This window comes from Tinamus guttatus, unplaced genomic scaffold (genome assembly GCF_059628265.1).
Source record: "Tinamus guttatus ecotype Peru unplaced genomic scaffold, ASM5962826v1 Tinamus_guttatus_pri_ptg000012l, whole genome shotgun sequence".
In the NCBI taxonomy this organism is placed as follows: domain Eukaryota; kingdom Metazoa; phylum Chordata; class Aves; order Tinamiformes; family Tinamidae; genus Tinamus; species Tinamus guttatus.
The window spans coordinates 2,150,821-2,178,669 of NW_028288546.1; the positions used below are offsets into that span (position 1 = coordinate 2,150,821).

The 27,849-nt window shown below is 40.5% G+C and overlaps 1 protein-coding gene across 1 annotated transcript in view; it reads right to left on the minus strand.

The window, feature by feature from the left end:
- Window positions 1-13,761, minus strand: part of EMC2 (ER membrane protein complex subunit 2) — a 37,928-nt gene extending 24,167 nt beyond the window's left edge. Inside the window, exons 1-4 of the mRNA XM_088523105.1 lie at window positions 13,674-13,761; window positions 7,937-8,050; window positions 5,919-5,983; window positions 1,248-1,333 (exon numbers count right to left, since the gene is read on the minus strand). Of these exons, the coding sequence (XP_088379231.1) occupies window positions 1,248-1,333; window positions 5,919-5,983; window positions 7,937-8,050; window positions 13,674-13,761 (353 nt within the window). The remainder of the gene's footprint in view (window positions 1-1,247; window positions 1,334-5,918; window positions 5,984-7,936; window positions 8,051-13,673) is intronic.
- Window positions 13,762-27,849: the final 14,088 nt, after the last annotated feature.

Sequence of the window (27,849 nt, forward strand, 5' to 3'; positions counted from 1 at the left end):
CCACAAACATCTCTTCACGTGCAGAAACATATTTAATGTAGTCACACAAGTCTGAAGAGAATTATGGTCTTTTGCACTTGCGGATAGGTGTGGGGGAAGGAGAAATCTGCTGCCAATCTTCCCACCCTACATCAAATGAAGGCAGAAAGAGAGCTAAATTTAATGGGATTTTTTCAGGGATAATATTTTATTCAAAGTGAGTGTGAATGTCAAAACTTTAATTGCCCTCAGGCTGGTCTGGTGGTACTGGAGTCTGGTTATTTCGATCCAAACAATGGACCTTCACAGCTGGCTGATAGCAAATTATATTTGCAGAGTTCATTTTGCAAGGAAATGGATGAAAAATATCTGATAAATATCAAAGAAAACACTTAAATAGAAAAAAAAATAACACTTCTAAATTCTAATTCCTCCACATGAAGCCAGCCTAAAAGCTCTGAATCTCAACTAGAAGCACAGCAGAGATTTACTAGCCTTCAAAGCTACCAGAAACTAAAAGTCCTTGACAAGGTTTGAACTGCTCTCTGCAATATCCAAGAAAAGTGCATTAGAAGAGAGAGTTGATAGAAAGGATATATTAAAAGAACAGAGACAGACAATGAAGGTCAATCTGAAGTCCTGAGGCAATTTCTCTTGAAAAAATCCAAAGTCTTCAGATCATTATTTTATGTATTCCTCCTAAACTTACTAAGTTATAGCCCTTCTATAAGAAGGCTTATTTCAGAAAGTTTGTATTTCAGGTTCTGCTACTCTGTTCTGGATGGCTTTTGACTAATTTCTATAAAGAATCCTATAGATTTAATCCTTATTAAATTCTGCTGGACCCACCATACGTGGGCTAAGATGTTCCCTGCTAATTAGGAGCACAGGAGAATAAGGAGAACAAAAAGGCTGTCAGGGATTTTCAAAGGCAGCTCTATATGTGCAACATTAGATGTATAATTTACAGACTTTGCCAAAAAAGTACCTAGTGTTTTACTGTATAATGACTTATGCTGGCACATAACAGACCCTTTTAAACTGTGAAGTCTGATGGGGAGACTGGAAAAACGTAGGACTGCAGAGTCCAAACTATAATGCAATAGAAATGTCTAAGCATTGTAAAATCATCATGCACCCTGTTACTTTCTGCAAGGAAACTACATAGCACTACTTTTCTCTCCTCTTACCATGACCGAATTCTTTTTTAAGAAATAGCAAGTACCTTTTCCAGACAGGAATTACATTTGCTTAAATTCAGCTTTTACCTTTCCATAGCTTCGAATCTCATTCCAGTTAATCTCTTAACCCTGTGGCTCCCAGGAAACTGCCGCCTTAGTTCTTGAAGACAAAACTACATAAATAAACAAATGAAATATATTTTTGTGAATATAATTACCCACACATAAGCTGTGAAGAAAAAACTTTTTTTTTCAAGAGCATGAAAGCAAATACCAATGTTTGAAATAAGCAATAAAATATATTTTAAAGAGAAGTTCAGAAACTGAAACCTCTTAGTGTTAGAAGACTAATTCTAAGAAATCTCTTCCATACACGTCGCTCGATTGTCAGGCTTCTTGGAAATGGTTATTTATCTAGAAAATTATACTCATCTACTAAAAGATTTCTGATACTATTAAAACATGAAGTCTATTTAGTTGCCTCATAATAATACAAAACAGTAAAACCCAAAATAAAGACACGAAGAGCTTATATGATACTTCTTTCTCTTACAATGGAAGAAACTATGCTAATACTATGCACTGTGTTTATTTTTAAAATAAAACTTTGAAATCCAAAGAAAATGTTTGTCACTGGCTTAAACCGAGCCTGCTGGCACAGGAGGCAAAACGTCTGAAATCCATGAGACACCTGGGCTGGATAAAAGGAATTCATCACAGGCAGATTTTGCAGGATTAGAGGAAAAGGATGTTTGTAGAGGGCCTGAGTCAGAACCTCCCCAAAGGAACCCAACTCTCAGCATATCACGCATGTGCCTCGATAGCAGAGCAACGTTTGTAGTGATCCATTAAAGTGGAAGGGTCCCAGGCTCTGCCAAGAGCAACGGTATCAATCACGCTAAAAGCGTCATACAGAACCCTCCTTTTCAAGGCATTGATTTATACAAATCAGTGTAAGACCTGTTCTTCAGTTCAAAGGGGCTGGTGAAGCATAACTACATAGTCTGATCCATCTCATCACATCCACTGGCTGCAAAAAATATACCTACAGATAAGTAATGGTAAAAATTTCCAGGTTCCCTCTCTGCTTGTGCTCTGTTCCTAGAGCACAGCACAGGGGAAATCCTCCCATCACCCAGGTCCAAAAGAATACAGAGAGGAGAGGGAGGACGGAGACAGCAAGCAGGGAGAAAATGCCTCGCCTCAAGTAAGCACAGGCTGTTTTCATCATGATCTTGTTTGCATGGATCAATCAAGATTTCAAAATGTAATTTCATGTAGCAAAAGTCCCAGACTTAATACAGAAACAGTTTACAGGCACTTTTAATGATGGCCAGCTCAAACGGGGCTGCTCTGAACTACAGATGTTACAGAAAACTACATGTTCTTAGCAGGACATTAAGTAATCTGAACTAACCTGTGAGCATTTTCAAGAGACAGGAAAGCTTGCATAAAACTCCAGAGAAGTAGTTTCACTCTTGCTTTTATAATTCAAGTGTAACCCTCTGTTTTGTAAAAAGAACTTTTGCAGCCCATAATTGCATTACCTTGTCCAATAATCTGCCTATCCTGAAGGACAACAACTTTCAGAATAAAAGTATGTTCTGGTTTTCCTCCAATAAACTTAGGAAGTCAAAAACTGTAAACTGCTGCATCCAGAGACCTTCCATGGACATCAGAGCAGAAGATGATGCAGTAGGGGGTACTCTGAGACCTGAAACGTTTTCATACAGATCCGACTTCCCGATGGTAATTGAACTTGCATTGCGGCGTGTAAGACACCACAGTGCAGGTGCCTGCCAAAAGCAGGTGATTTCACTAAAACATGTGTGTGAAAGACCAAGTTGGCTAACTGCAGCGGTTGCATGCGTAACGCACACTCACTTGGGGCAAGGCAAAGAGGACAGCGCTAATAAAAAAGAAAGGAAAAAATTAAAAAAAAAAAAAAAAAAAAAGGGAAAAGAAGCCAGATGAGTGATTCCATGAAAACCATCTCAGTCTGCTCATTTGGAGCAGATGAGACCCATTCCCTTAAGCAAAATGCATCACAGCTGTCAAAAGCTCACTGCTAAAAAACAGAAGTTGCACAGCGGTTTGTCCTACTTCGGGGCTACAGATGTAGCAAAAAAAACCCACATATGATGTTGGCTTGTTTGAATTAACTATTTCTTTATTATAAATCAATCACATTAAAAAGAAAAATCCGAATTTCCCTCTAGGCTTTTAGCCTACTTTCTAAGATGCATAAACTGTTGCCCTCTCATCTGAAGCGATATCACTTAGACGGCACAGAAACTCCCAATCTCCACCAGGGCTAGAAAAAACAAATAACGTTTCACAACTGATCTTTCAACACTGGTTCCCTCAACAACTTCATGACTCTTCCTAGACGACCCTCAAAATAAAGATCAAAAATGTTTTTGATATAAATCAGCACACAGAAATACATTATTTAAACACTAAGTCTATTTATTTTTGTTTGAACAGACAGCTATATAAAACAGTATTTTGAGAAACACAAGAATTATCTAAGAAAGGGAAGCTCACTGGGTTCACCAGAAGTTCAGTATTTTGTGCTGTATTTTTCAGTGTACTCCATTTTACCATATACATACAGAATTTGAGATACAGATTTGAGACCCTTCTAGTTCCACTGCCCTTCTCCCAGGTACATCCTCTAGCCTGAGCCCCTGGGTAGCACAGACCACTGAGTTTTGCCCAAACCACCCAGCATGAGACTCAAAGACTGTGTAGTGCCTTGCCAGCTGTAGGGGAATAAAACCCTGGCAGAGCAGTTCTCACAGATGACTTGAGCTCTATCAACTATTTACTTAGAGCAAGTCCAAGATTGTTGACTTTCAGGGCACAAATCAGCCCCATCTCTTTCTCCAGCCTTTTGTGAAGGATGGATGAAAAGTTCATTAACATTTGGGTGCTAAGGAGGCTTTTGCTTATTCCAGTTCCTGCCTGCAAAGGAATAACTAAGTTTGTGTTTTACAGTTTTAATCTGGTGAAAAGGTGTTACAGTTTTACATTAGCTCATTTTATTTACATTTTCTGTATACCTGAAAATAAATTTACAAACTAATCAACTATAACTAAATATCCATAAAAAGTATTCATACTAAAATCAGGGACATTTGGAAGTCACCTGGGACCAATCCCCACTCAAAACAGAGTCAGCTTCAAAGTTAGTACAGGAGGCTCGGGGACTCCTGCCAGTCAAATTCTGAATCCCTCCAAGGATAGAGATTCCAGAGTCTTTCTGGAAAACTTATTCCAAAGGGCTCACCATCCTATTGCTACAAATATTTTCCTAATTTCTATTTGGAATTTCCTTTTGGGCAACCTGTGTCTGTTGCTCTTCTCTTTGGCTCCATCTTTGCACCTTCCCATTGGTATATATTTGAAGCCAGCAAGAAAAAGCCCTCTCAGCCCAAGACTTAGTAAATCCAGATCTCTCAGCCTTTCCTTATGCATTATGCCTTACTGCTCCTTAATGTTCTTGATGGTTGCCCACTGGATTTGCTCCAATAAACCAATGTCTTTCTTGTGTTGAGGAGCTCAAAACTGGAACACAGTATTCCAGGGCCAAACAGAAAAGCATTTCCATTTCCTTCAGCCTGCTGACTATGTTGCTATGTTGGTGCTAATAAATGCTCTCTCTTCAAATACAACATGGGGAAAAAAATAAAAAGCAGCTCATTAATGATACAGTAAAGTTGAGGAATCACCTGTTAAAGAATGTAAGGTAAATACGAGTTTTACCTAATGACAGAAGCAAATGCTTTAAGAAGGGAACTTTTTTAACTAACTTACAAGAGTGCAATTCAAACATAAGTGGTCTGTTTACCTAATAGATAAACCTAACAAGAAAACCAGTCCCTATTTTAATTCTATTGGATGGAATTCACCTTAAGCACATGCTCTGTCCATAGAGAAAAGCAGAAAATACTCCGCAGAGAAGTTATTTCCTTGACGATCAGCTCCTACACTTGAAATGTACCATCTTGAAAAAGAGTTAACAGCAAGATATTCCTACCTTTAGGAACCAGACTTGATTTGAAGACCAAAAGAAGTTTTTCACTGATTTTTAACATCTTCAGGCCCTTATTTTTTGCTCACAATGTAAACAGAAATGGCTGTGCCACTTCTTCAGATGATGAGGGAGGATTAAGTGAAAAAAAGAAAAACAGGTAGCTAACAGAAAACTAAAAAAACAGTCATAAGTTTATAATGTGGTCTTGACATTTTAGTAAGAGCAAAAATGGATACAACCACACTTTTTTTTAATATAACTCATTAGTACAGCTGTAGCATTTGGAATTATATACACTGGCCATAAATGCATTACTCTACATTGACTGTATCAATCCTTGTCTGTGGTAATAGCCCACATGACAAATAGTAAGACATGCATGACATTTTAACCCAAAACAATCAAAAAATATATAATTTGAGAGGTTTTCAATAAACAAACATCCTCTGTAAAACATGGCAACTTTTAGTATTATTCTTGTCATTCAGCCCATACCAGAGTAGTTGTAAATATTTTCATGGCTATTGGAAGAGACATAATCTGTCTAAACAAAAGTTACACATTAGGGAAGGTGGGTGGAGGCAGTTTCTTCCCTGCAGTGCATTTCTCAATAATCTACAAATCCAAGATAGGGAGTTCAGAATATCCTATAACTATCTGGAAGAGATTCACAGGAAGAAAACCTAAGGATTGAGGGAAAAGTCAACTTGAAAACTTACCAATGCCAAATCATCTCGACTGCAATCCAGGGCAGCAATCATCACCTGTTCATAGATTATCCAAACTGAACACACAAAAAAAGACATTAAACACAGATATAGTTTTTAAAAAATAATGGGAAACATCTAAAATGCAAAAAAAGATTAATGAAATTTGTATATTCTTCCCCTTCTGCTCCTATGGATCATTACTGAAAAAGGGGCCATTTTAACAAACTGCTGGAATTAATTAAGTATTTTTATTGCTTTTAGTAATATAAAATACCTTTTGACATCTTGAAAGGCAAAAAATTCTAATTCTTTTCTTTTTCTAACATTTTATCTACAATTTTCTAAACAGATATCCATTAGGACCTTCTCTCTGATCAGACCCGGAGAATAGCCATTGGGATTAGAAAGAAAATAAATTTATTTAACTGTTTCACTGCCCAAACTCCTATAAACATGACTTTCTTCCTGAAACGGGACAATTTCTCTAAGTCAATGGCAGATCGTGTTATTCCTATTTAAGCTCTACTGCATTGTGAAAGTAACTCAGAGAAGAAAGAAACTCAGAGGTGCAGCTGCAAAGACTATGGCAAAGATGGTTTAGGGCAGAAGGAAACATCCAAAATGAATTGCAAGAACCAGGTGACTCCTGTAAGTCAAATTGGGATACTCAGTGTATCACAGAACCAAACCAGAAGCAAGTATCCCGCAAAATAAAGACAGCAAATAACAAAGGTCCTCATGACCTTTTTGGAATGTACATTCTATTTAATGAGTTTCTGCTATTTTAAGACAATATTCTTTCTTTCTAAATACATAACAGAACAGACATGCAACTTGTTTTGTATCCTTTTATGCCCTCTGAACAATTTGTAAGAGCTGTAGTCTATTTTTATAACATAAATTATACATTTTTTCATGCAATATACACATCAGACACAAAATATAGATTACATATATAAATCAATTACATATATACAAATCAAGTTAAAGAGCTGCCCAAATAATCTAACCTACTCCATTCATTATTTTCCTTTCCATATGCATTCTGAAATTAATCATGACAACATCCGGATATTACCTGAAAGCACCTTAATCAACAAGACTAATATCCATCATATCTGATGATTCCTTTATCTTTCATGGCTACCCAAGAATTCTAGGCACACTGTACCTTTCTTTTTCTTTTTTTTTTTTTTTTATGGCATATGGTTTCTATTGCTGGTATTTCTTTTTCAAAAATTAAAATGAGTAAAAATATTTAAATAAATTCCAGATACTTCCATGTATTACAAGAAAATTATATGGTCTGTGTTAAACTGCCTGTGTAACTTTAATGTGCAAACTTACAACTACACTCTTGACAGAGTTATGCCTCATCTTTTGCTTCATTCTTACAGAAAAGTGCTATCGCATTGTTGTGACATGGCTCTAAACAATTCTCTTTTCATGTGAAACATTATATGCCAAGTTTCTGTCTACCAAGAATTAGAATAACATAGTTAAAATCCCCTGAAAATAATAATTTTATGGATAGCAGAAACCTAGACTTACCTTTAAATACAGTATCACAAATGTAATGCTGTAAGAAAAACAGCCTTAATATTAATTCTTGCACTATGTATGACTTAAACTAAGGAATAGCTTTCTTTCCTATAAAAGGATATTTTCCAACTTTTGTCACGCTGCTGAAGAACATGACATCAGCTGAGTGACAGGTAGATAACAGATTAATTCCAAGTTTTCACATAATGGTCTAACTAGTAACATGCCAAATTAAGGGTTCAGCTAGGTAACATTTCCATCAGTTTTCTCTGCATCCCATATTCGGTAAAGAAACCGAGGTTGGGAATTCAGACCGCCTATTAAACTAAGGAAGCAACATATATTTTATGAACATCAGCAGATAGAAAAAAAAAAAGCACACAGAAGTATTAGATGCAGAGCAAGAGAAGAAAACAGCATAAACAATACCAGACACATGCAATAAAAGCTAAAACATGGAAGTTTTAAAAATAACATGTACTTACTGTCATCTCCAAGCTTAGATGCATATTCATTAATTAACTCTTCTCCCACATCCACTATCTGCTCGCTGTTTCGGTAGTTCTCTTCCCTCCATTTCCTCATTTTATCACGCATATCTGGGGAGCGAAGTCAAAAGAAAAATGAGATTTCCAGAGAGTAACAGAATTTGAATTTTATATCTTTTGAAAAAGCATCTGAGTAATGGTTTTGGAATGCAGTTGACTTCCACTTATACTAAAAAATTAAGCTGCGGAGAAATGGATGTACCTGGCTTCCAAAATTGCATCAAACCTTGCTTGTGGGCTTGCTTGGGCTAATTTATATATATAATCAAGTCGGCTTCTGAATTTCTAGGCTATATGGTTAATAACATATGCAGATTTCCCCTGATTTCTCTTTAGCCAATAACTAATCAAATTTAGCAGACATTATCCATTGTAGTGGAAAACAAGCTTCAAGAGTCCAAGTGGTTTTACACCTCTGTTTGCAAACCATGCCAAAATTGCTTCATCTTTTCCAAGCGAATAAATTCTCACCCAAAGCAAGCAGCAGAACTATGAGAACTTCGGCCTCTCATTTTGATCAATTTAAATAAAACGTTGTAAAATTTCAGCCTAGAAAGATCCAGCACACTCCTAGGGGCAGGAGCACCAGGAAGGACAGTCATGGTAGTGAGGGCTTTCTTATCAGGGGAGAGCCCAAAGGCATAAAGACTTATTCCTTATCTAGCTAACATAGAAAAAGAAAAAAAAAATGCTTCTTTTAGCATGAGGATTTCTGTTTGCTTTCAATTCTAAGAGGACATTTACTACGAAACAGATCTCCTGAGTAGCAGAGCATTCTCATCTAGAGTGCACCAACTAGGCAAGGTTTTATATATCCCCTGAAATGAAAAATTATTGAGAAGATAATTTTGTATCTGTTCCACATGCTAAAACAAAAGGTTGAGGAAACATAAAGGGAATAGTTTTCAAAATTATACAGTGTTTTTATAAATATGAAGGTACTGTGAATGCTTCCAACTTTTTATTTACTTTACAACAGCTGGAAAAACAAACAGAAACGTACATCTAAACACTGTCAGTTTTTCTTGTACTTCAAAATCCTCATTTTAACATAAGTGACAGTTGAAAATTATGCACAGAATTTCTTCCATCTAGTTGAAGTGATATCAGATCACTCACAAAACTGTTACTGTGCTATATTTTGTATTTCGAAAATCAACCAAAACCACCACTGGGTTATGCTTCACACGCATGAGTTAAGTCAAATGGTTCTAGACACACGATGGTCCCTGGAAATTCAAATTTAGACAGCAAGAATGTAAAAGATCATAGACACTCACAAAAACTGTCAAGCTACATACATAAAAATATCTCATCTGATTTTTACCGACTCATTTACTTGGAAATAACCAACATCACCTTTCCAGTGCAATTCCAAACATAATTACGTCTAATTTATTAAATGAATCTATATCTACCATTCAGCATCTAATTGCAGAATTTCAACTGAGGACAAAAAAACACCAGGAGAGGCAAACCCCATTGATGATGAAAAGCAGAAAACAAAAATAGGTGCTGTCATTCAGGTGCATCTGTCAAAAGGACAGTTTTAGAAATACTGAATTCTCTGCAACGTGCAGAAGAACATGCTAAAAAATACAGTAAAACTTACTTTTTTTTTACAGCTTTCTCAAACTTAACCAATTTTCACTTAGCAAGATTTTACAAGAGTCAGACAATAATAATTTGTGTAGACAAATCTATGTATCATATGTAATACAAGGTTTGGCAATAGCAAGCTGTGATTTTAGAGAAAAAAAGATACACTGAAGTTGAAAAAAATCTTGACTAAGTTTAATTACAATTATACTTCTATGATATACATACGTGGGTTTTGGGCAATAGATACATCTGTGTTAGTCTTGTTTTTTTTTTTTTTAATAGCAAACTGTTCGTAAGTAAATCAAAGTGTTTTAAGTTCAAAGAAACAGACGAACTTGCCAAGATATTTGTTGATCCCTAAAAAAATACAAATAAGGTGTAGGAAGCCAAAAGAAATAACTTGTATTTTTTTTTTTGTTTCCGCTTTCAGTTAATTTGGCCTGGGCAATTAGACAGTAACTAACTTTTATACTTATTTATTTTTTGAGTGCTTAGATGAAATACAGCTTTCAATGCTTAACATCGGAAGATACCTGGTAGTTATCCCCTATTTGTTGGGACGTACGTTACACACTTCAAAACACTACCTGAACATATGACAGCAGTTACACGGTCAGTGAGCAGTGATTCAGTAAGCAGCACATTTCTAGGACTCATTTTTTACATTATTATTCAGCTGCAAGCACCCAACCTTTGAGAGCACCTCAGCTGCACCCACTGCCAACTTACACGGGGGCAGATCCATGAGTGAATAAAAGGGTCCCTCCGGGGCAGCAGCTCCTCAGGGTGACCCCAACCCAGGCTGTGTCGTGGTCTCCAGCCCTGTCTCCATCCAAACATGTGGCCAAGCACAGCAAGAGGCAACAGAAACCCAGCTGGACAATACTGCTGCCTCCTCTCCATATAACAAGCTAAAATTTCAGGATCTCACCTCTGCCTCCTGTAATCACATCACTTTGCTGTCAAAATCTGAAGTTGATCTGTCCCCAATTACAGCACAACAAATACTCTCATAGACATTTAAGCGTGCATGGATTTTGAAGGACAAAGTGTTGGACTCAGTTTTGTACTTAGTGAGCACCCCGAGGTCTCCAGAAGACATATCTATCATTAACTGCGAGGCACTGCTTCAGTTTAACTGCATTTGGCATTTAACACGACTGTGCTTCTGTGCAAGCAGAAGGAAAAGAAAACTCGGTTTATTTTGTCCAATACTGACAAGATATCAGATGAGTTTTACAGAGAAAGCCAACTGTTACTTTATTTAGTTTCAACAGTCATGACTGCTTCTTGGTTGCCAATTGAGCTAATTCTGCACATGCAGACCAAGTTCTGCGGGAACACAACCAGTTCCTAAAATAACTTTATAGAAGTGTCTTTTTTATATTTCGACTCACGAGCCAAACTCATCTTTAATCTATCATTGAAATCATGTCAAATGTTCATCAACAGCAAGAAAAGTTGGAAAGAAACCCAAGCAGAACAGATGCAAGCCAAGAGCGTTGGGTTACTTAGGTTGACAGTATCTATAAAGTTCTACATGTCTTAAGGGGCTCCCAGAGCAGACGACGGCACATCCCCATTTTCTGCTGATGTGCTAAATCTGCAGCATCACACGTCTTTGCCAGACAGCCTGGCTCCCTGTCATGATACAGTTTCTAATTCTTGGAAATAGAAAGAAGCCAGCAAATGTAAGGTCATTTTCCATGGGATAATAAGCAACAAAAAACCCCTCTCCAAAAGCAGTATGCCACCTTATGCTTAAATAAGCAAGCTGTAAAATATATGATGAATATCTACGTGTAAGCATTTATTTTACCACAACAGCACGTTGAAGCCATGTTTGCATTATATAAATCCATTGATCAAGATAGGGAAGAGACATTTTCCTGCTCTCCTGTTTTCAGAAAACAATTTAAAACTCAAGACACGAGTAACATAAAGAAAGAAAAATGAAGGAAACGCCTCCAACTGCAGAAATTACAAATATTTTTAGATTCTTTTCTAAGCACCTCGTTTTGCAGTGCACCTACCTAGTGTGCAATTTACTCACTGTTAAGCACAAAGAATGTGACTGAATAAAATCAAGTAAGGTTCATATTGTACTTCATTTGCCTTCTCCTTCTCCGAGAGGAGTTTGTTGCAGGAATTTGATAATTTTTACTCCATTTTACATCTCTTAAAGCATGATTGAAGAACATTTGTTTCATGAAGAAGAACAAGGTTTCAAATGTGTGTTATCTAAAGCAGAAACAACTGTGGTACCAAAACGAATCTTCAAGGTCTTCCCCAACATGCCCAAGTCTTTCATTTCAAGGTAAACTGGAAGATATCAACTCAAAAGTTGGTATGACAAAACACCCCAACTAGTCCTCTTTTTTTTTCCCATGGTCAGTATCCCCTTAGCAAAAACAGGCACCTTGCACACTGACACAAATGTCAACTAAAGCCTTCTGAAAATTGAATATTCCAAGAGAGCAGGGCAATCACCCAAGCCCAGTCTAAAAGCAATAAGCTTGAGCATCCTATTCTTACCTGGGCATAACCTTCAGCTTACAGAATAAGGACAGTGACTCTGCAATATTGTCAGCCAAAACAAGGGTGAGCTAATGATACAGGGGGAGCATCCTCAAAACATGTTCCTGACTGAAAAAAATCTTACTTTCTCTTTCCAAACAGTGAAACTTTCCAAACTTTAAATCTGATGCATTTTTTGTAGCAATTTATATTCAAATAAAACAAAAGTATAATCAAAAACCCAAAGAGAATGCATTAACATTTGGTCTGGTTTTAAGGATTTGTTTTCATTATTTGTATCAGTAAACCAAACACAGGGCCTACTATCACTAATAGGCCAGCAACAACTTAACTTTCTCAAAACAGATGGCCCTCTTTTCAATTAAAGTACCACAACACTGGCCCTGTCATTTCTTGATTTCTTAGAAGCCTGCTTTTCACAAGTTTTGGTTGGTTTGCTTGACAGCAACCTTTGGGAAGGCCAGAAATAAGCCTTATACAGCCATGCAGGCACACACAGACACGCACGTGCACCGCGCTCCTTCCCATTGCCCTGCCTGCTCCTTACTCAAGTTCACACAAACTTCTCCCTGCCAACGTACTGGTCTTCCCTACTGGATAATGCCTGTAACATATTGGGCCATCCATCTCTAGCTTCCTCTTCTACGCCCAAAACTACAGGCCAGCATTAGCTTATTTCTGGTATGAAACTCCCATGGGCTTGAGTGCTGCGGGAACCAGCATCTGGGCAAGGAGACGTGAGACCAAACTGCTCATGGAAGAACCACCACACGCAGCTCTTATTTTAAAACAGCTAGTGATAATAATAAAAGCACTAAGATCAAATGGATATACAAAGATTTAAGAAGCAGGATTTTCAGAAACTTTTTGTCGCTTCAGAGTTTCTGACTGTTCCTCCACAAATTCTAATGATTGTTTTAGCCATTTTTCTGATGTTTCTCTATGTTACCCTAAATCCTAAAAGGCTAAGGGCCTAAGGCCTAAATCCTGGCCTGTTGTCCCTCCACTTTTAGCTAACGGGATGGAGCAATAGCCCCAGCATCCAGCACTGGCACAGCTTATCCCAGCAGGAAAAGGCTCTCTCCAGCAAAACACACTGAGTCCAGGGTACTCCGAGAAAAGGGCTGTCTGTGCACTACACGTCCCTACCTCCCCTCGAAGTGATTTTGCTGTTTCTACCATGGAAAACAAACAAGAACTTGGGGCGCTACGGGAGAAAACCAAGCAAAACGCACAACTGCGCTTGAAACAGAATCCCCGGCTCCCTCAGCAGCAAGGGTCGGGCACTGGGGTGGCCTGGGCGCCGCCGCGCGCTCCTGGCTTGGCCCTTCCCGAATTGCCTCGTTATTTATTTGCGCATTTAAGGGCTCTCCCCGCAGCAGCCGCAGGCCCGCCGCGCCCGCGGCTCTGCGGCGGCCCAGCCCGCAGCGAGACCCCGCGGGGCCGGGCGGCCGCGGACACGCGCCCGGCGGGCCGGGCCGGGCCGGGCCGGGCCGGGCCAGGAGGGAACGGGCCCGGCCGCCCGCTGCGTTACCTTCCCAGGTCACGTCGTACATCTCGGAGACCTTCGCCATGTTGCCGCCGCCCGCGTGACGCGCCGCCGTGACGGCCGCTTCCCTCATTGGCGGCAGCGCGCGGCCGCCCGCCCTGGCGCGGGCGGGGAGACCCGGAACCACCGCCCCGGCGCGGGCGGAGCAGGGCCGCGCCGGGCCGAGCCGAGCCGAGCCGCGCCGTGCCGCCCCATGCTGCGCTGCCGGCCGTGGCCAAGCGCGCTGCCCCGAGCAGCCGCAGCGCTCCGGAGCCTCCATGCAGACACAGCAACGCGCACGGCTCAGCCCAAGCCCCAGCGCAGTGCGTCGGGGAGCTGCGTGGGGAGGCAGACCCCGCTGCTCCAGCCCCGCATCTAGCCGCGGGGACAGGGCAGGAGGAGGCAAGCGCAGGGCTCCCTGGCCCGGGCGAGCCCTGGGCTGTCCGGGAGCAAGGATGGTGTTAATAGTTGTAAAGCTTGCCGTGTCTTTCTTCAATCCACATACACTATCAGCGCCCACCTAATGAGGCACAAAGCATGCTGCTGTGGCCCAAAACACGAACTCGGGGGTGGGCCCTCCACCTGCTTTTGTTTTGAGCGTGTTGCCTGCTAGCTCCTTTCCACGGCTTGTGCTGGATAAGACAACAACCCGTTTTTGTTCGCTTGCTGCAAAGCGCTCAGAGCTTTACGAACCATCACACAGAGCCCTGGAGCTGCTCACGTGCGTGGGGGCTCCCTCTGGTCACCCCCAACCAGACCTGCTGCTGCTGAACCACGTCAGCCCTGGCCACCTCACGTCCTCTAATGCTGCCAGTAGTTCTGGGCACAGGATTTATTTGCAAAGAAGCCTCCCAACTTCACTGCCTTATTGAGAAATAAGTACAACTCTGCTTAAGGGATGAAGTAAACTTAAAAGGTGTGCAAAAATGATGATGGATTTTTAGCTGTTCAGATGCAGATAAGTTAAAGGAACTGGTCTGTTTAGAAAATGCTTCCCAGAAATGTACTTGTCCTAGGAACACACGCCTTCCACTTAGCCTGAAGAAGAGAAGGCTGAGAGGAGACCTGATCAATGTATATAAGTATGTCAAGGGAGGCAGTGAGGAGGATGGTACTGGCCTCTTCAGTGCTGGCCACTGATAAAACTGGAGGAAATGGCCAGAAATTAAAGCATCAAAAGTTCTGCAGGAACTTAAGGAAAAATTTCTTAACAGTGAGGATGACAGAGCACTGGAACAGGCTGCCCAGAGAGGTTGTGGAATCCCCTTCTCTAGAGATCTTCAAAACCCGCTTGGACACAGTCCTGTGCCACGTGCTCTAGGTGACCCTGCGTGTGCAGGGGGGTTGGACTAGATGACCTCTAGAGGTCCCTTCCAACCTTAAGCATTCTATGATTCTATGATGACAAGTTCCCTTATGGGAACTTCAGACTCCATAATCAAAATGAATCCTCTGTTTCAGAGGATCTCTCTCTGTAATGAGAGATAGGCCTTTATTTTCTTTCCCTCTATTTGTTTTTTAATCTTTCAAATCAGTAAATTGGAAGGACCACTCTTTTGACCTTGTAGAGCTAAGCCATACTTCCAGCTAACTTTACAATGCCCTTCAAAAACATTTAGGTATTCTGCTAGTAGTCCTATAGAGTAGGTGTTACACCTGTTTCACAGGTAAGAAACTGCGCTTGGAGTGATTAAGGGGCAGACCCTTAAGAAGATACAGTATACGTACTTGTGCTTCAGAGGTGTTTGGTTCAAGCACTGACCACTGTTGTCAAAAGCAGTGTTAGGTAGGGGTAGAGAGCTCTCTGGTTATTTTGGGTTGCTTCCCAAGACATGCAGTCCTCCATGCACAGTACAAGCAGAGTGGATCCCCAGGTGCTACGCTGCGAGTGTTGCCCACCACCTCTTCTGGATGAAGTCCTGGGTGGCTTGCCCAGGATCACACACACTGTGTTCTGCCCAGCTGGAAAGGGACCTTCTTCTGCATTCCTCTCTTCTTATTGCAGAGGAGAAAACCTTCCACACTCACATAGAGCCGGGATTTATTGTTACAATATCCAGTTATGCCGGATAATATTATAGTTGGAAACGGAGATGTTTTTGGTATTAAGCATTTTCTTCTCGGAAATTGAAACAGTGATTTTAAAAACTGTTTTCTAATGCCAAGGAGCTCCACCACTTAATTCCAAGTTGAAAGTGTTTTACTAATAAAGTTTAAAATGTACTAAAAAGACAATTGTCATATGAAATCTGTTTTCTGAATGTGTTGTGTGCTCCTGTCAAGCACTACTTTTGCAGGAGCCAACAGGATAGTGATCCAGACTTCATATAGTAATTACAAATGTAAGGTATTTTGAGGTGACTCTTTAAAAACTGTAGAAAAATCAGCTTAGCCTTTTTGGTAGTATCACAGCTAATGCTGCATCTTGCCAAATGAAACTGAAAAAAAAACAACAAACATCTTTTTTTTTGCTATTTCCTTTTTTTTAATGAAACACATCAGTCAGTTTAATAATAATTCACTCAGGATTACAGTTCAGAGAAATGACACATCCCAAGGAAGAAGACAAAATAATATAAATTACAAATTACCAATAGAGCAAAGCACGGAAGCCTATGGCTTGCCTATGAAGTATGAAACATGTAGAGAGATATACAAGATTTTCCCCTAGCAGGGTCTGGTGTCTTTTAATTTGGTTGGTTTTTTGGTTGTTTTTTTTGGTTGGTTTAGTAAGATAACAACCATGCCGTCCCTGAAGCAGGTGAGAAAAAGAAAAGAGGAAACAACTCTGAAACTGTTGTGGTACAAGAACGATTGTACAAGTACAGTATCCATGTAAGCAGGGAGTAAAGTGCTGACTTTGCCCTCTGCGTGAACCACAGTGCTTGTTCATATGCATTTTTTTCCTGCTTCCGAGAGTATGGGCAAACTTCATTTCACATGTGAAACATTTACAGGTGTCATTAACTTGTGTAGTAATGGTAAAGATGAGTCTATAAAGATCAATTAGTGGATGAAAATAAAAGGATTGTGCCATAGTGTAGCTTCTTTTCAGCCTGATCCTACCTGGCCTTTTGGAACTTTAGATATTAGCTTACCTCTAGATTACTGTTTCCCAACATAAGAGAAAAATATTTAAGAAAATAAATAAATAAATTTGCTGTAAGTGGGTTGCTGAAAGGGGCAATATGGATAGGTGAACACTTTAACATGCTTTTAAGTTTTATCACAGTATAGTCACAAATGAGAAGTAGAATCATGTAAAAATTTTGCTATCTTAAAATTCAGTTTTTCCTTTCCTATTTTCTAAGATTGACTAGAACAAATGGTTATATATTTGAAAAATATGTTGCAAAACTTTACCATTTTGATTTTTTAAATCAGCATTAGCATCAGTTCAGAATTAATTCCCTTTTTATGACTACCAAACTGAAGGACAAGAGGTGACCATAGCTGTGGGACATTTTTTATGCCTAAAATATAAATCTTCCTAGCTATTGACACTCACAGACAGAGGCACTGCCAGGATTACATCATTTAGCATTGCATGAAAACGAGGCGAAGAAGTGCTGCTTTAGAAAAGCTGGGCAAAACGAGAAATATAAATGAGCATGACGAATCGACAGCATTAGCAAGCCTTAAGCAAGTAAAGTAAAGCTTCCTCCTCCACTTGATACTCGTAGCTAGATCCTAAGGGCCTCCTGAGATTGATTTTAAAATAGCAAGAAAGTGAACATTGCAGCTCCGAGTTTTTCTCATTGCATATGATAAGTTAATATGTGCTTAATTTTTAGCATTTGCCAGCACAGAATATACAAGCTTGAAAGAAGAATTTTTGAATAGGCTTAACTAGTTCCTGTGGGCATTAATTAAATGTGAGAATCCATTAATGAATGTGCAGAAGCTTAAAATGGGGGGTGAAGGTGGGGGGAGGAATTGTAAGCAGTTGTATAACTTCAATTAACAAACCAGTAATAACGAGCAGCCTCGGAGCTGCTCCGTTTTCTGAAGGGCAGACGGGGAGTTACGGGGAGCTCGGTGAGAGGACGGTGCCTGCTCGGGCCTCGGGCGAGCGCGGTGCGTGCTGGCTGCCCTAGATTTCTTTCTCCAATTCCTGGATGACCTGTTCTAGTGCCAGGGGCAAAAGGGGAAGTGGAGGACAGGTTGGCTCTCAGTTGTAATCCCATTTCTGCTCTCCATGGGCAGCACTGCTCGCCCTGCGCAGGCCCGTGGGGTCAGAGCTGTACGAGTTAGCACAGTGCTGCTCTTCCTTGTAGCCAACAGCAATATCCTGGGATGAACAGAACAGAGGAAATAACGAGGAAAAATGAGAATAATACTGCCCACAACTGTCTGTAGAGCTTTCCCAAGCAACGGGACCAATACTAAACTCTTTCACCAGAAACATATATGAGAAGCAAAGGGACTGGCGAGCGAGCGTCTCCTGGGGCAGCAAACATTTCAGCACTACGGAGATGCCGGCTGTAATGGGAACAGATGGGGAAGAGTCACAGGGAGGGCCCCGGTCAGAGGACCTGCAGCTGAGCGGGTCCATGGGACGTCCCTGAAGGAGCGCGGTGGGGAGCTGCAGGCAGATGTGTGCCTGGAGGCCTGGCGCTGCGTCCCGGCCTGCGTCCGTCTCTCCAGCTACCAGCCCTCTGGCTCCTCCGCTCATAGCTGCAGCAGTGTGTCATATGCATTCGGGATCTCCTTTTGTCTGCCTTGAAATAAATTGTACTGAAGTTAGGGGAGTTGCAGGGCTCTCCCTGGGCTGAATTCTGCCCTCAGAATGTTTTTTAACACCCTCCTGACATTATGTCCATTTAAAAAAATATTCTCTGTTATAATCTTCATGTCGATCTCAGAAAGATTTCTTCGGTGCTTTTCCCAATCCTCATTTTGTTCCTTTTTCCAAGTTCTCTCCTTGTATTCAACTATATCTTATTACTTTTACAAAGTTGCTGAAGCATTATTGTCAGGACAGTCATTGAACTTGGAGGGAAATTAGTTCTTTGAAGGACAGGATGTTTTACTGATGCACAGACTGGCTTGTGTTTCTGCCCTTATGAAGAAAGGCAAAGCAGAGGTGAAGCAGGGACTGGTTATCATACCTGCTGAGAAAATATGCTAGACCAGCAGTTGGTTTTCTGACAGCATTTTGGTGTTACTGGGGCATTTTAGCTTCAGCAGGAGCAGAAATTACTTCTCTGTGATTCCATGCAAGATACATGCCTTTATACTGAGGAAAATGGTAATGGTGCCTAGCAGTTTTACTCTGTGCATTTCGGTGTCAGAAAGGTATTTGACATCAAAAAGGCATCACTCAGGATTAAAGATGAGAAAATTCAAGAAGAGGGAGACAAGACATAAACCGGACATTCATGCACAACCTATTTGTACCACTTAAAATCCTTATTCTAATTTTTCATCTCATCATTGTACAGGTTGCTCAGTATTCAGACAAATATTTATCTCGTATGCTACTCACAACCATATGCTGCCCTTTTCTGCTGCGATTAAGGTACACTTGTGAGGTCTCAGACTTAAATATTAACTTTTCCAGTTATTCCAGCTCTTTTCCTCCCTTGACTTCTTAGAAGCTTAGTGGCAATGTATTTAATGTCATTTAATACGCTATTTTCCTTACAAACTGTTAGAGGCTGCTTGGCCAACCTTTAATATATACTTCCAACTAGCAGCTTTCTTAACAGCCCAATTGCTGTCAGCAATTGGCATTGGTTAGGAAGCACGGTCCATATTTAAAGGAAGCTCCATGTCTGGATAAGGTACAGCAAACACTTCCATTTCAGTCAAAGGAGTAGTAATACACTCTTTGCAGCAGCCTCCTCAGCTGTGTTTTTATTCTACCAGACTGCAGAACCGTGATCACACCAAACATATGAAACAGCTCAACAGGAAATCAAAAGAAATTCATTAGAGGTCCAAGAATGCCTTGACTGCATACCCTGCTACAAAGCACTGAATTAGGTACTTGCCAGTTCTCTGAGTACTAATCTGCTGATTGCTTCATCCAGTACTTGTCCAGCTTGAAGCTTCTTTCCAGAGATGGGCAAAGAAAGGAGACGGTTGAAGAGCAGTACTGAACTATGGATACTGCAACTGCAGAGCTTCAGCCCTTGGCAAGAGCAGAGCAATGTGCGCCAAACCTGCCCCGCTAGACAACATGGTGAAGTTCTCTCAGAATCCTTTTGGCAACACAGCCTCACCTGCACCCATAGCTGCTGGGCAGTCTGGACTTCAGACCTTTTTGGATGAAAAATCTCAGGGGTGGGGCGAGGAGTTTTCTAATGGATCGATTATGAAAACAAAGTTAAAGAGGATTCTGGCTTTTCTGACCAGTGTGACCAGCTTGGATTTGGAATAGAAACTTTAGTGGATGATTTCCACATTTCTTCCCACTGCCTTAACATCTCCCCTGCTTTGCCACATCCTCATCAGTATGGCTGCCAAATGAGGGAAAGAACATTTTAAAAAAGCAAAAGCCAAGCAGAAAATGCCTCATAGCAATCTAAATTGTGATTCTAATTGCCATAACATTGTTATATACACACTAAATTTGTTACATAAGATTAAAAAACCCTCATGCATTACAATCTGCGTGTTAATGCTGTGAAAAGTGCAGTCAAAGCAAGGTTGTGTTCTTGTCTGCAAATAATACAACTCCCTTCATGGACACAGTTAACACTTAAGGTCAGCAGCAGTAGGATTCATCTTATTTAACTTTAGATGTGTACAGTGTAGACGTCTATATACATGCTGCTTATCAGGGGTCAGTCCTTGGTCCAGTCCTGTTCAATTTATTCATCAATGACCTGGATGAAGGCACAGAGTGCTCCCTCAGCAAGTTTGCTGATGACACGAAACTGGGAGCAGTAGCCCATACCCCAGAGGGCTGCACTGCCATCCAGAGGGACCTGGACAGACTGAACAACTGGGTGGTGAAAAACCTCATGCAATTCAACAAGGCCAAGTGCAAGGTCCTGCGCCTGGGGAGGAATAACCCCAGACACCAGTACAGGCTGTGGACCGACCTTCTGGAGAGCAGCTCTGCGAAGAAAGACCTGGGTGTCATGGTGGAGGACAAGTTGACCATGAGGCAGCAGTGTGCCCTCGTGGCCAAGAAGGCCAATGGGATCCTGGGGTGCATTAAGAAGAGCGTCTCCAGCAGGTTGAGGGAAGTGATCGTGCCCCTCTACTCAGCCCTGGTGAGGCCACATCTGGAGTATTGTGTCCAGTTCTGGGCTCCACAGTACAAGAGGGTTGAGGAGCTGCTGGAGAGAGTCCAGCGCAGGGCTACGAGGATGATCAGGGGCCTGGAACATCTGCCCTATGAGGAGAGGCTGAGGGAGCTGGGCCTGTTCAGCCTGGAGAAGAGAAGGCTGAGAGGGGACCTGATCAGTGTCTATAAGTACCTCAAGGGAGGGAGTGAAGAGGATGGTGCTGGCCTCTTTTCAGTGGTGGCCACCGACAGAACTAGAGGAAATGGCCACAAACTGAAGCACCAAAAGTTCCACAGGAACTTAAGGAAATATTTCTTAACAGTGAGGGTGACAGAGCACTGGAACAGGCTGCCCAGAGAGGTTGTGGAGTCTCCTCTGGAGATCTTCAAAGCCCGCTTGGATGCAGTCCTGTGCCACGTGCTCTAGGTGACCCTGCTGGAGCAGTGGAGTTGGACTAGATGATCTCTAGAGGTCACTTCCAACCTTAAGCATTCTGTGATTCTATGATTCTATGATCTCAGATTCTAATTATTGTTAGTGGAGGAAACAATGTGTTTGTGCAGCGCGTCTCATCTTAAATATCCAACACACAAATCAAAGCATTGCTTACACAAAAGCACTTAAAACTTCTCAAAGCAAAGTTCATGTGAGTCTTATTTCCTCTCTCCACTGTTGAAGTTGTAATCTTTCCCCCCTGCTAGGAGGTGACATTTGCAAATTTTTGTATATCTACTGATGGGCATAGTAAGGAAATAATCATTCCCTTCTATTCAAGTGTGTGTTTTGCAGTCATCGAGCTTCTAAAAATGTGCCTTTCAAGACAGAAAGTTCTTCACAAGTGTAAACTGCCACTCTTTTCTGGTCAGGAACATTAACAAGATGCTCAGCTTGAATGAAAACTATAGATCCTGGACAAGGGACAGAGGTCCTCTGAATCTACTGTACGGGTGTGCCATTGACAGGAGATTTGTTGTGCACTGAGATGGGGCACCAAGGACAAGTGGGTAAAGATAATTAAGTGCTGCAGAAGACCACTTGACTTTTGCAAAAGACTGATTTCACAAAAGACTGTCTGGTTGTGGCATTTTTGTCACTGAAGGGTATTATGAAGAGGCGAAATGCAAATGGTTTGATTACAGGATGGATTTCATGTTTCTTAACCATACATTCTCTGATTTCCTACTTTGTATAAAAAAGATAAAGACTTTTCATGTGCTGTGACTGCAATTGCAGTGCATTCCCATGTTCACTTCTGAATCACCTTTCTTAGGTATGGGTAGAGATAACAAAATTATAAACTGCAAAGGATGGCTTTGTGATGTTGAAGTCTAACAATACAAGAGGGGAAAAGGAGAAATACAGTACTTAAGTAGAATTTTAAAGTTAAGATTAACTTTAAAAGATCTTTTAAGGAAGAGAGTCATTTTCAGTCCAGTGCAGGGTCAGAATCTGGTCTGCATGTATGTATTGAAGAGGCAATACGTTGTGGGACAAGGATGAGAAAAAAATGGCTAAGGATTTCCTTAAACTTGGAATGATAAATCCCTTATATTGTGGAACTGCCTGATGGTGTGAGTGATGGTATACACTGTGTGTATAAAATAACTCAGTTCTGGAGTTATTTTGCATTTTAGTTTTGCTTAGTCTTGTTTGCACATTATTTTCGTGTTTAAAAGAAAACACTTGTTCTTTGCATTTGGCACAGTTGTCTATGGGCTTGTTTTGCTTTCTTTATCATATATATTTTTCCAGCTTAATAAAATTCAGTGTTTGTTGAACAATTTATTGCTGTAAATGCAATTGCAATGAAACAGAAAGCCTCAAGACATTACTGAAATATTACAAACCACCAAGCAATATATACAAGCCTCAGAAACAGTGCTTCATGGTCCCAAAATTGCAGTGAGAAAAAGTTCCAATTAAATTAATTCAACAACAACAGAAAAAAGATCCATGTTTTAGATAAGCTGAGAAATAGAATTTACCAGGGACAACATCTGCCTTGCAGATCATCATCTCCTGTGCAGTACTGCAATGAAAGTATTGCAATGAAAGGAGCACTTCCAGCTTGCAGAATAGTACTTGAGTTAGCAGGTAACTTCTTGAGAGAATAACTATGTGTGGCATGAATGCGAACACATACATACTCAGAATACCATATGGGCTATATTTATTTGTATATATACAGAGGAGAAAAGCTATATGTGTTACATTTCATATAATAAAACAGGTGGTGTTGCTTTTTGTAAAACACTTTTTGCCCTTCCCAGGATTTTCCATGAAGGCAGAAAAAGTAAGCAAGAAAAAAATGTGAAGAATTTCAATAACCAAAGGTGCTATAAAAACACTATTGGCCATAAAGCAAACCTGAACAATTTGTAATCATTATACACTAAAGTTCCAAAGCGAATTTCCTAATTTCCCTAGTCTCTTGAACTAGGACCTGCATTGCTTCTGGGAGTCCTTTCCAGATTTGCAGGTCAGCTGGTGTGTTCATCAGCATCCAGGTACTATTCCAATATAAAAAAAAACCATGTTACAAAATGTAAAGCAGGTCATCATTGTATGTATGGTGTTTGTGATATTGGCATCCAAATGAATCTGGAAAATGTGCCTTCTTGCCTCCATCCTTCGCAGCGAATAATCTGTCACCATTCTGCAATCATTACAGGCTGTAATGTGTCTGTAATTCACTGGGTAGATGCTCTCTGTGTACACTTGGCTTCATAAGTCCTGGCAGGAGAAGCTAGATGGAATTCTTCAGAATAACTGAAGGCACCTGCAGCCTATTGAGAAATGTTATTGGGGGAAAGAATAAAGCTCCCAGCCTGTCCAAGGGTGTGTGTGTCCCATCTCTTCCAAACATACAAGTTGCGTATCTTGCCAATGCCTCCCAGGCTGGTGCTCATAAGCCTGCTCCATGGTGCTCAAAGCTTTAAAGAACCTCTTGTGGTTCACTTATTCACTGGCTCTTTGGTGACGGTCCAGATTATGAGTAGGTATGTACCATTTATGACCATAGCGCAGTTTATGAGCCCCCTTCTCTGAAAGCCAGACTTCAGGATTTATCACTCAGAGGTAGGCCAGGTTTATAGCAGTGTCACAAACCTGCACCAATATGAGCGATGGCAGGCCTGACAAGCATGAAACTGGCTTGCCAAGAATATATTATGAGCCTTGAGCAGCTTTCGGATCATGCTCTTGTGTTAGCATGAGCTCTCTTGTTTGTGTGCTTTGATACTATAGTGATGGGAAAGCTTTGTATGTTGACTCAAGGATAGGCAATAATTATCCAAATCGCTCACATTTTGTCACTGTGCTCCAAATCTTCTGGCCCTGAGCGTCTTGGAAAATTCCCCTAAGTCTTGCCATATCTCTCTGACCATCTGCCTGCCTCACAAACATTTGGTCAACATTCATAAGAAGTTCCCCTAGTGGATCTGTGGTTTATTCATACCACACGACAAGTTTGTTCCTTTGATTTAAAGCATCTCTTTGAGTATTTTCTTAAAGATGATACAGTGATTTTACACATACTGTAGCAAGAACCTTGCCATTGCATTTAATCCGAAATGAAGAAGGGTTGTGGGCTTTTTCTAGCCCAGTTAGGATGTTTCTGCCTGCTGCCCTACTCTTGAAACTGAACCCTCTGCCTATCTTTCTATCCTCTGAGCTGTGTACAGAGTACATCTGTTAACCCAGTACATCCAGTAATTTTCCTTTGCTGCAGCTCCTCTGTGATGAGAACCTGCCTCTCATTATGTATCTTAAGTCCTTTCTTTTCTATTCTCACAGCTTTCTGAGTAGCATCCTGCCTTTTGCTGTTTCTTACCATCTCCTGAATTTCATTTCCTCATTTCTCCGTTCCATTCTCCTATGCTTCTCTACTAATTCTCCTTTTCTTCTGTTTTGTCCTCATAGTCATATATGATGGGTTACTGTCCCCATCCACAGATTTGCTTTACAGGTCCTTTGGTCAATACATATCTGCAGATCTTGTTTTTCCTCCCATGTTTTCTTTATGTCCCTGTCTGAATTTATTGTGGACTTTAGGCACCTTTCTGGATCTTTTGTTCCCTGTGGTCTATCAGATGACCCAGTATGGAACAAGCTTCTGTTGGATGCTCAAGGATAACGTTCAGCGCAGAACTGCCACGTGTAGACATCTTTGTTCTCTCTGCAGTTCTTCAGAACTTCTTCACTTCTGACTCTTCAGCAGTTACTCTCTTCTCTTCCTTCTTACCAGGAAAACAAAAGAAAAATAAAATAAAATAAAATAAAATAAAATAAAATAAAATAAAATAAAATAAAATAAAATAAAACAAAACAGAAAACTCCCAAACCTCCTCCTGCTGTCTGTCCTTTAGTTCAGTTATCAACAAATTAAGCTCGTTTACTTTATTCAAAAGAAATATTTCACTTTTAAAATAAAACGTTTGACATTTTCAACTGTAAACTTTTCAGAGCTTTTCCTTCTAAAAAAGTATTAGCGAGATGTTCATACAAGTTAAGAATGAAAATGGATTGCTGAGAAATCAGAATTTTGTGCTCATTCAACTAGATGACAATGAGACACTGTCATTACAAGGAAAGGATTTCCGACTGTCCCAGTGTGCTGAATCATTCAACAGTAAATCCTGAGGGCAAGTTGATGAATCATCTGTGCCTCTGTGGAGACGATCCGGTTAGTGTCCCATGTGGGGCCTGATTAGCAACTGGATTAGCAACTTATCTCGTGTCAGAATTGCATCTGCCCTCTTTACTCATCTTAAACTATGTGAGTAGTCCAGGCTTTATAACAGCCCATGCACCATAATATCAGGTGTATCAGGTGCTCAGGTGTAACAGTGCACTTCAGTACATAATCCTTTGCCAGCTGCTATACAAATAGATGTAGATTTTCTCATTTCCACTTAGAGAGTGACAAGTGTGAGAAAGTATTTCCTAAATTCTTTAACTAATTTCTTCTATGCTGAAATATGTATGCAGGTGCTTTTTTTTTTTTTTTTTTTTTTTTGGTCACATCTTACTTGCTTTAAAGGCCAGTAGTACAGAGCTGACCTGAATTTTATGCTACTTGGACACTGTATGAACATACATCCAGCTTTCTCAGAAATTAACCAGATATCGTCACACATCTTCTGGTCTTGTTTTGTGTCATAAATAATAAAGAATTAGTTAGATTAATACCATCAGGAGAATATTGAGCAAATGCAGACAGAATTGTATTATCTTTAAGTTAAATATTTCCTCTTCATTTCTTTTTTATTACTCATTTGCTCTTCCATGGAACTGAGTGTTTTGCAGAAGGTGGCAGTGAATATAAACATGCATGAAGTGTCTGTCCTTAGAGATGCATAAATAAAGATCTGTAAAAATTAAAATCTTTGAAGGACACAAAAATGAATTACACATGGTCTTTCTTTTTTTTTTTAATTCTGCTTCGCTCAGCTCCATCTCTTAAATCTTAAAATCTCCAGATGATTGTCAGTGGCCATGCAACCAGATTTACCAAGAAAGCTTAGCACTTTTAAAACCACATAAAAAACTGTCTTTTTTCTAACTAAATCTTTTCTCAAAAGGACCGAAGTATAAGGAAGGGAAGTTATAATCTCAAGCTGCACACCAGACCTGCCTCAAGCACAGTTTTGACGTCAGCAGCCCTTCCTTGCAATACAACTGCTTGTCTTCCAGCTTCTGAAAGTAAGCCACAGATGGAAACTTTGACCAGAGAGGAACACAGCTCATGTGCTGAAATTGCTTCTTGTGAAAACCCAAAGAAGTTCTGCATGTGTGTTTAGCATAGTTCCACAGGAAAAAGAGAGAGGGAAAAAAGCAAATCGTGAAGTGAACATATACGCGTTAACAGTCGTTCTCACGCTTAAGAAACTGTACTCTGTTGTCAGCCACACATGTGACAACTCTTGAAGAAGAGGCATTGCAGGGACGAGTGGGAGCAAAAGGTTAGGTCACCCCTAGGAATAATCACACTCAGGAGGAGATCAGGAGAGGAAAATCTCCATGATATTTCTGCAGTGGATTTGCCTCTCATGAATGAATCTCAGGGCCTGGACTGAAACCCAGATGCCAGGTTGCTAGAGTTTTCTGTTCAGAGATCCTTTTGAGTGAGAATTATAAGGGTTATTGAAAATTCCCATGCTTACCTGCTAATAAGAAAAGGCTGATGCATGTGGGCATTATAATTCAGACTGTCATATTCTCTAACCTGATACCTCGGTGCAAGAACTGCATTTACCCTGGGTGAGATTTCAGGGGCTGTGCTCTGATGTGGTCCTCACTGGCTAATTCTGTGCACGTACATTCATGTGCTTAGCACTGTGTGGTGTGCATCTCTATTAAATTCTTTTATCCTTCAAAACATGGTGGCCACATCCAAACTGCAGCGGTCTCAGGTCCATGTCACTTCCTGAGGTGCACCTAGGCGCTATTTCACAGAATACAAGTTGGCTTGGGAAAACGTAATTTGAGGTACTAATCTGGCAGGTTAACAGTAGATACAAACCAGTTCCTGCTCCTGCGAACACCATTCAACACTGTTTGATTTATGAACCTAGATGTAGCCATTGGATACTGTTTAGAGTTAATGAGAGCACCAGCACATGTAAACAGAGATATGGCTGAGCTCAAAGGAGTGACAATCATGTGAGCTGAGATATGGACTGATAAGTGGCAGTGGGCTTGAAACATCCTTGGTTTTAAATGACAATAGGGGGTGTTACTGTGCTGTTGTTTTTTTGATTTTGGAGTATTCATGGTTTCGATGATCATATTGCCTATACAAGCAAGTTAAAAATCTAAAAAAAACCTTCACAGTGAGTATTTTTTAACTCTGTGACTGATCATACAAATTTTATTTTATTTGCCAAGCAAGTTCTCAATTGGCAGAAAAGTAGAGAAACATGGCCTTCAGTGATTAGGGG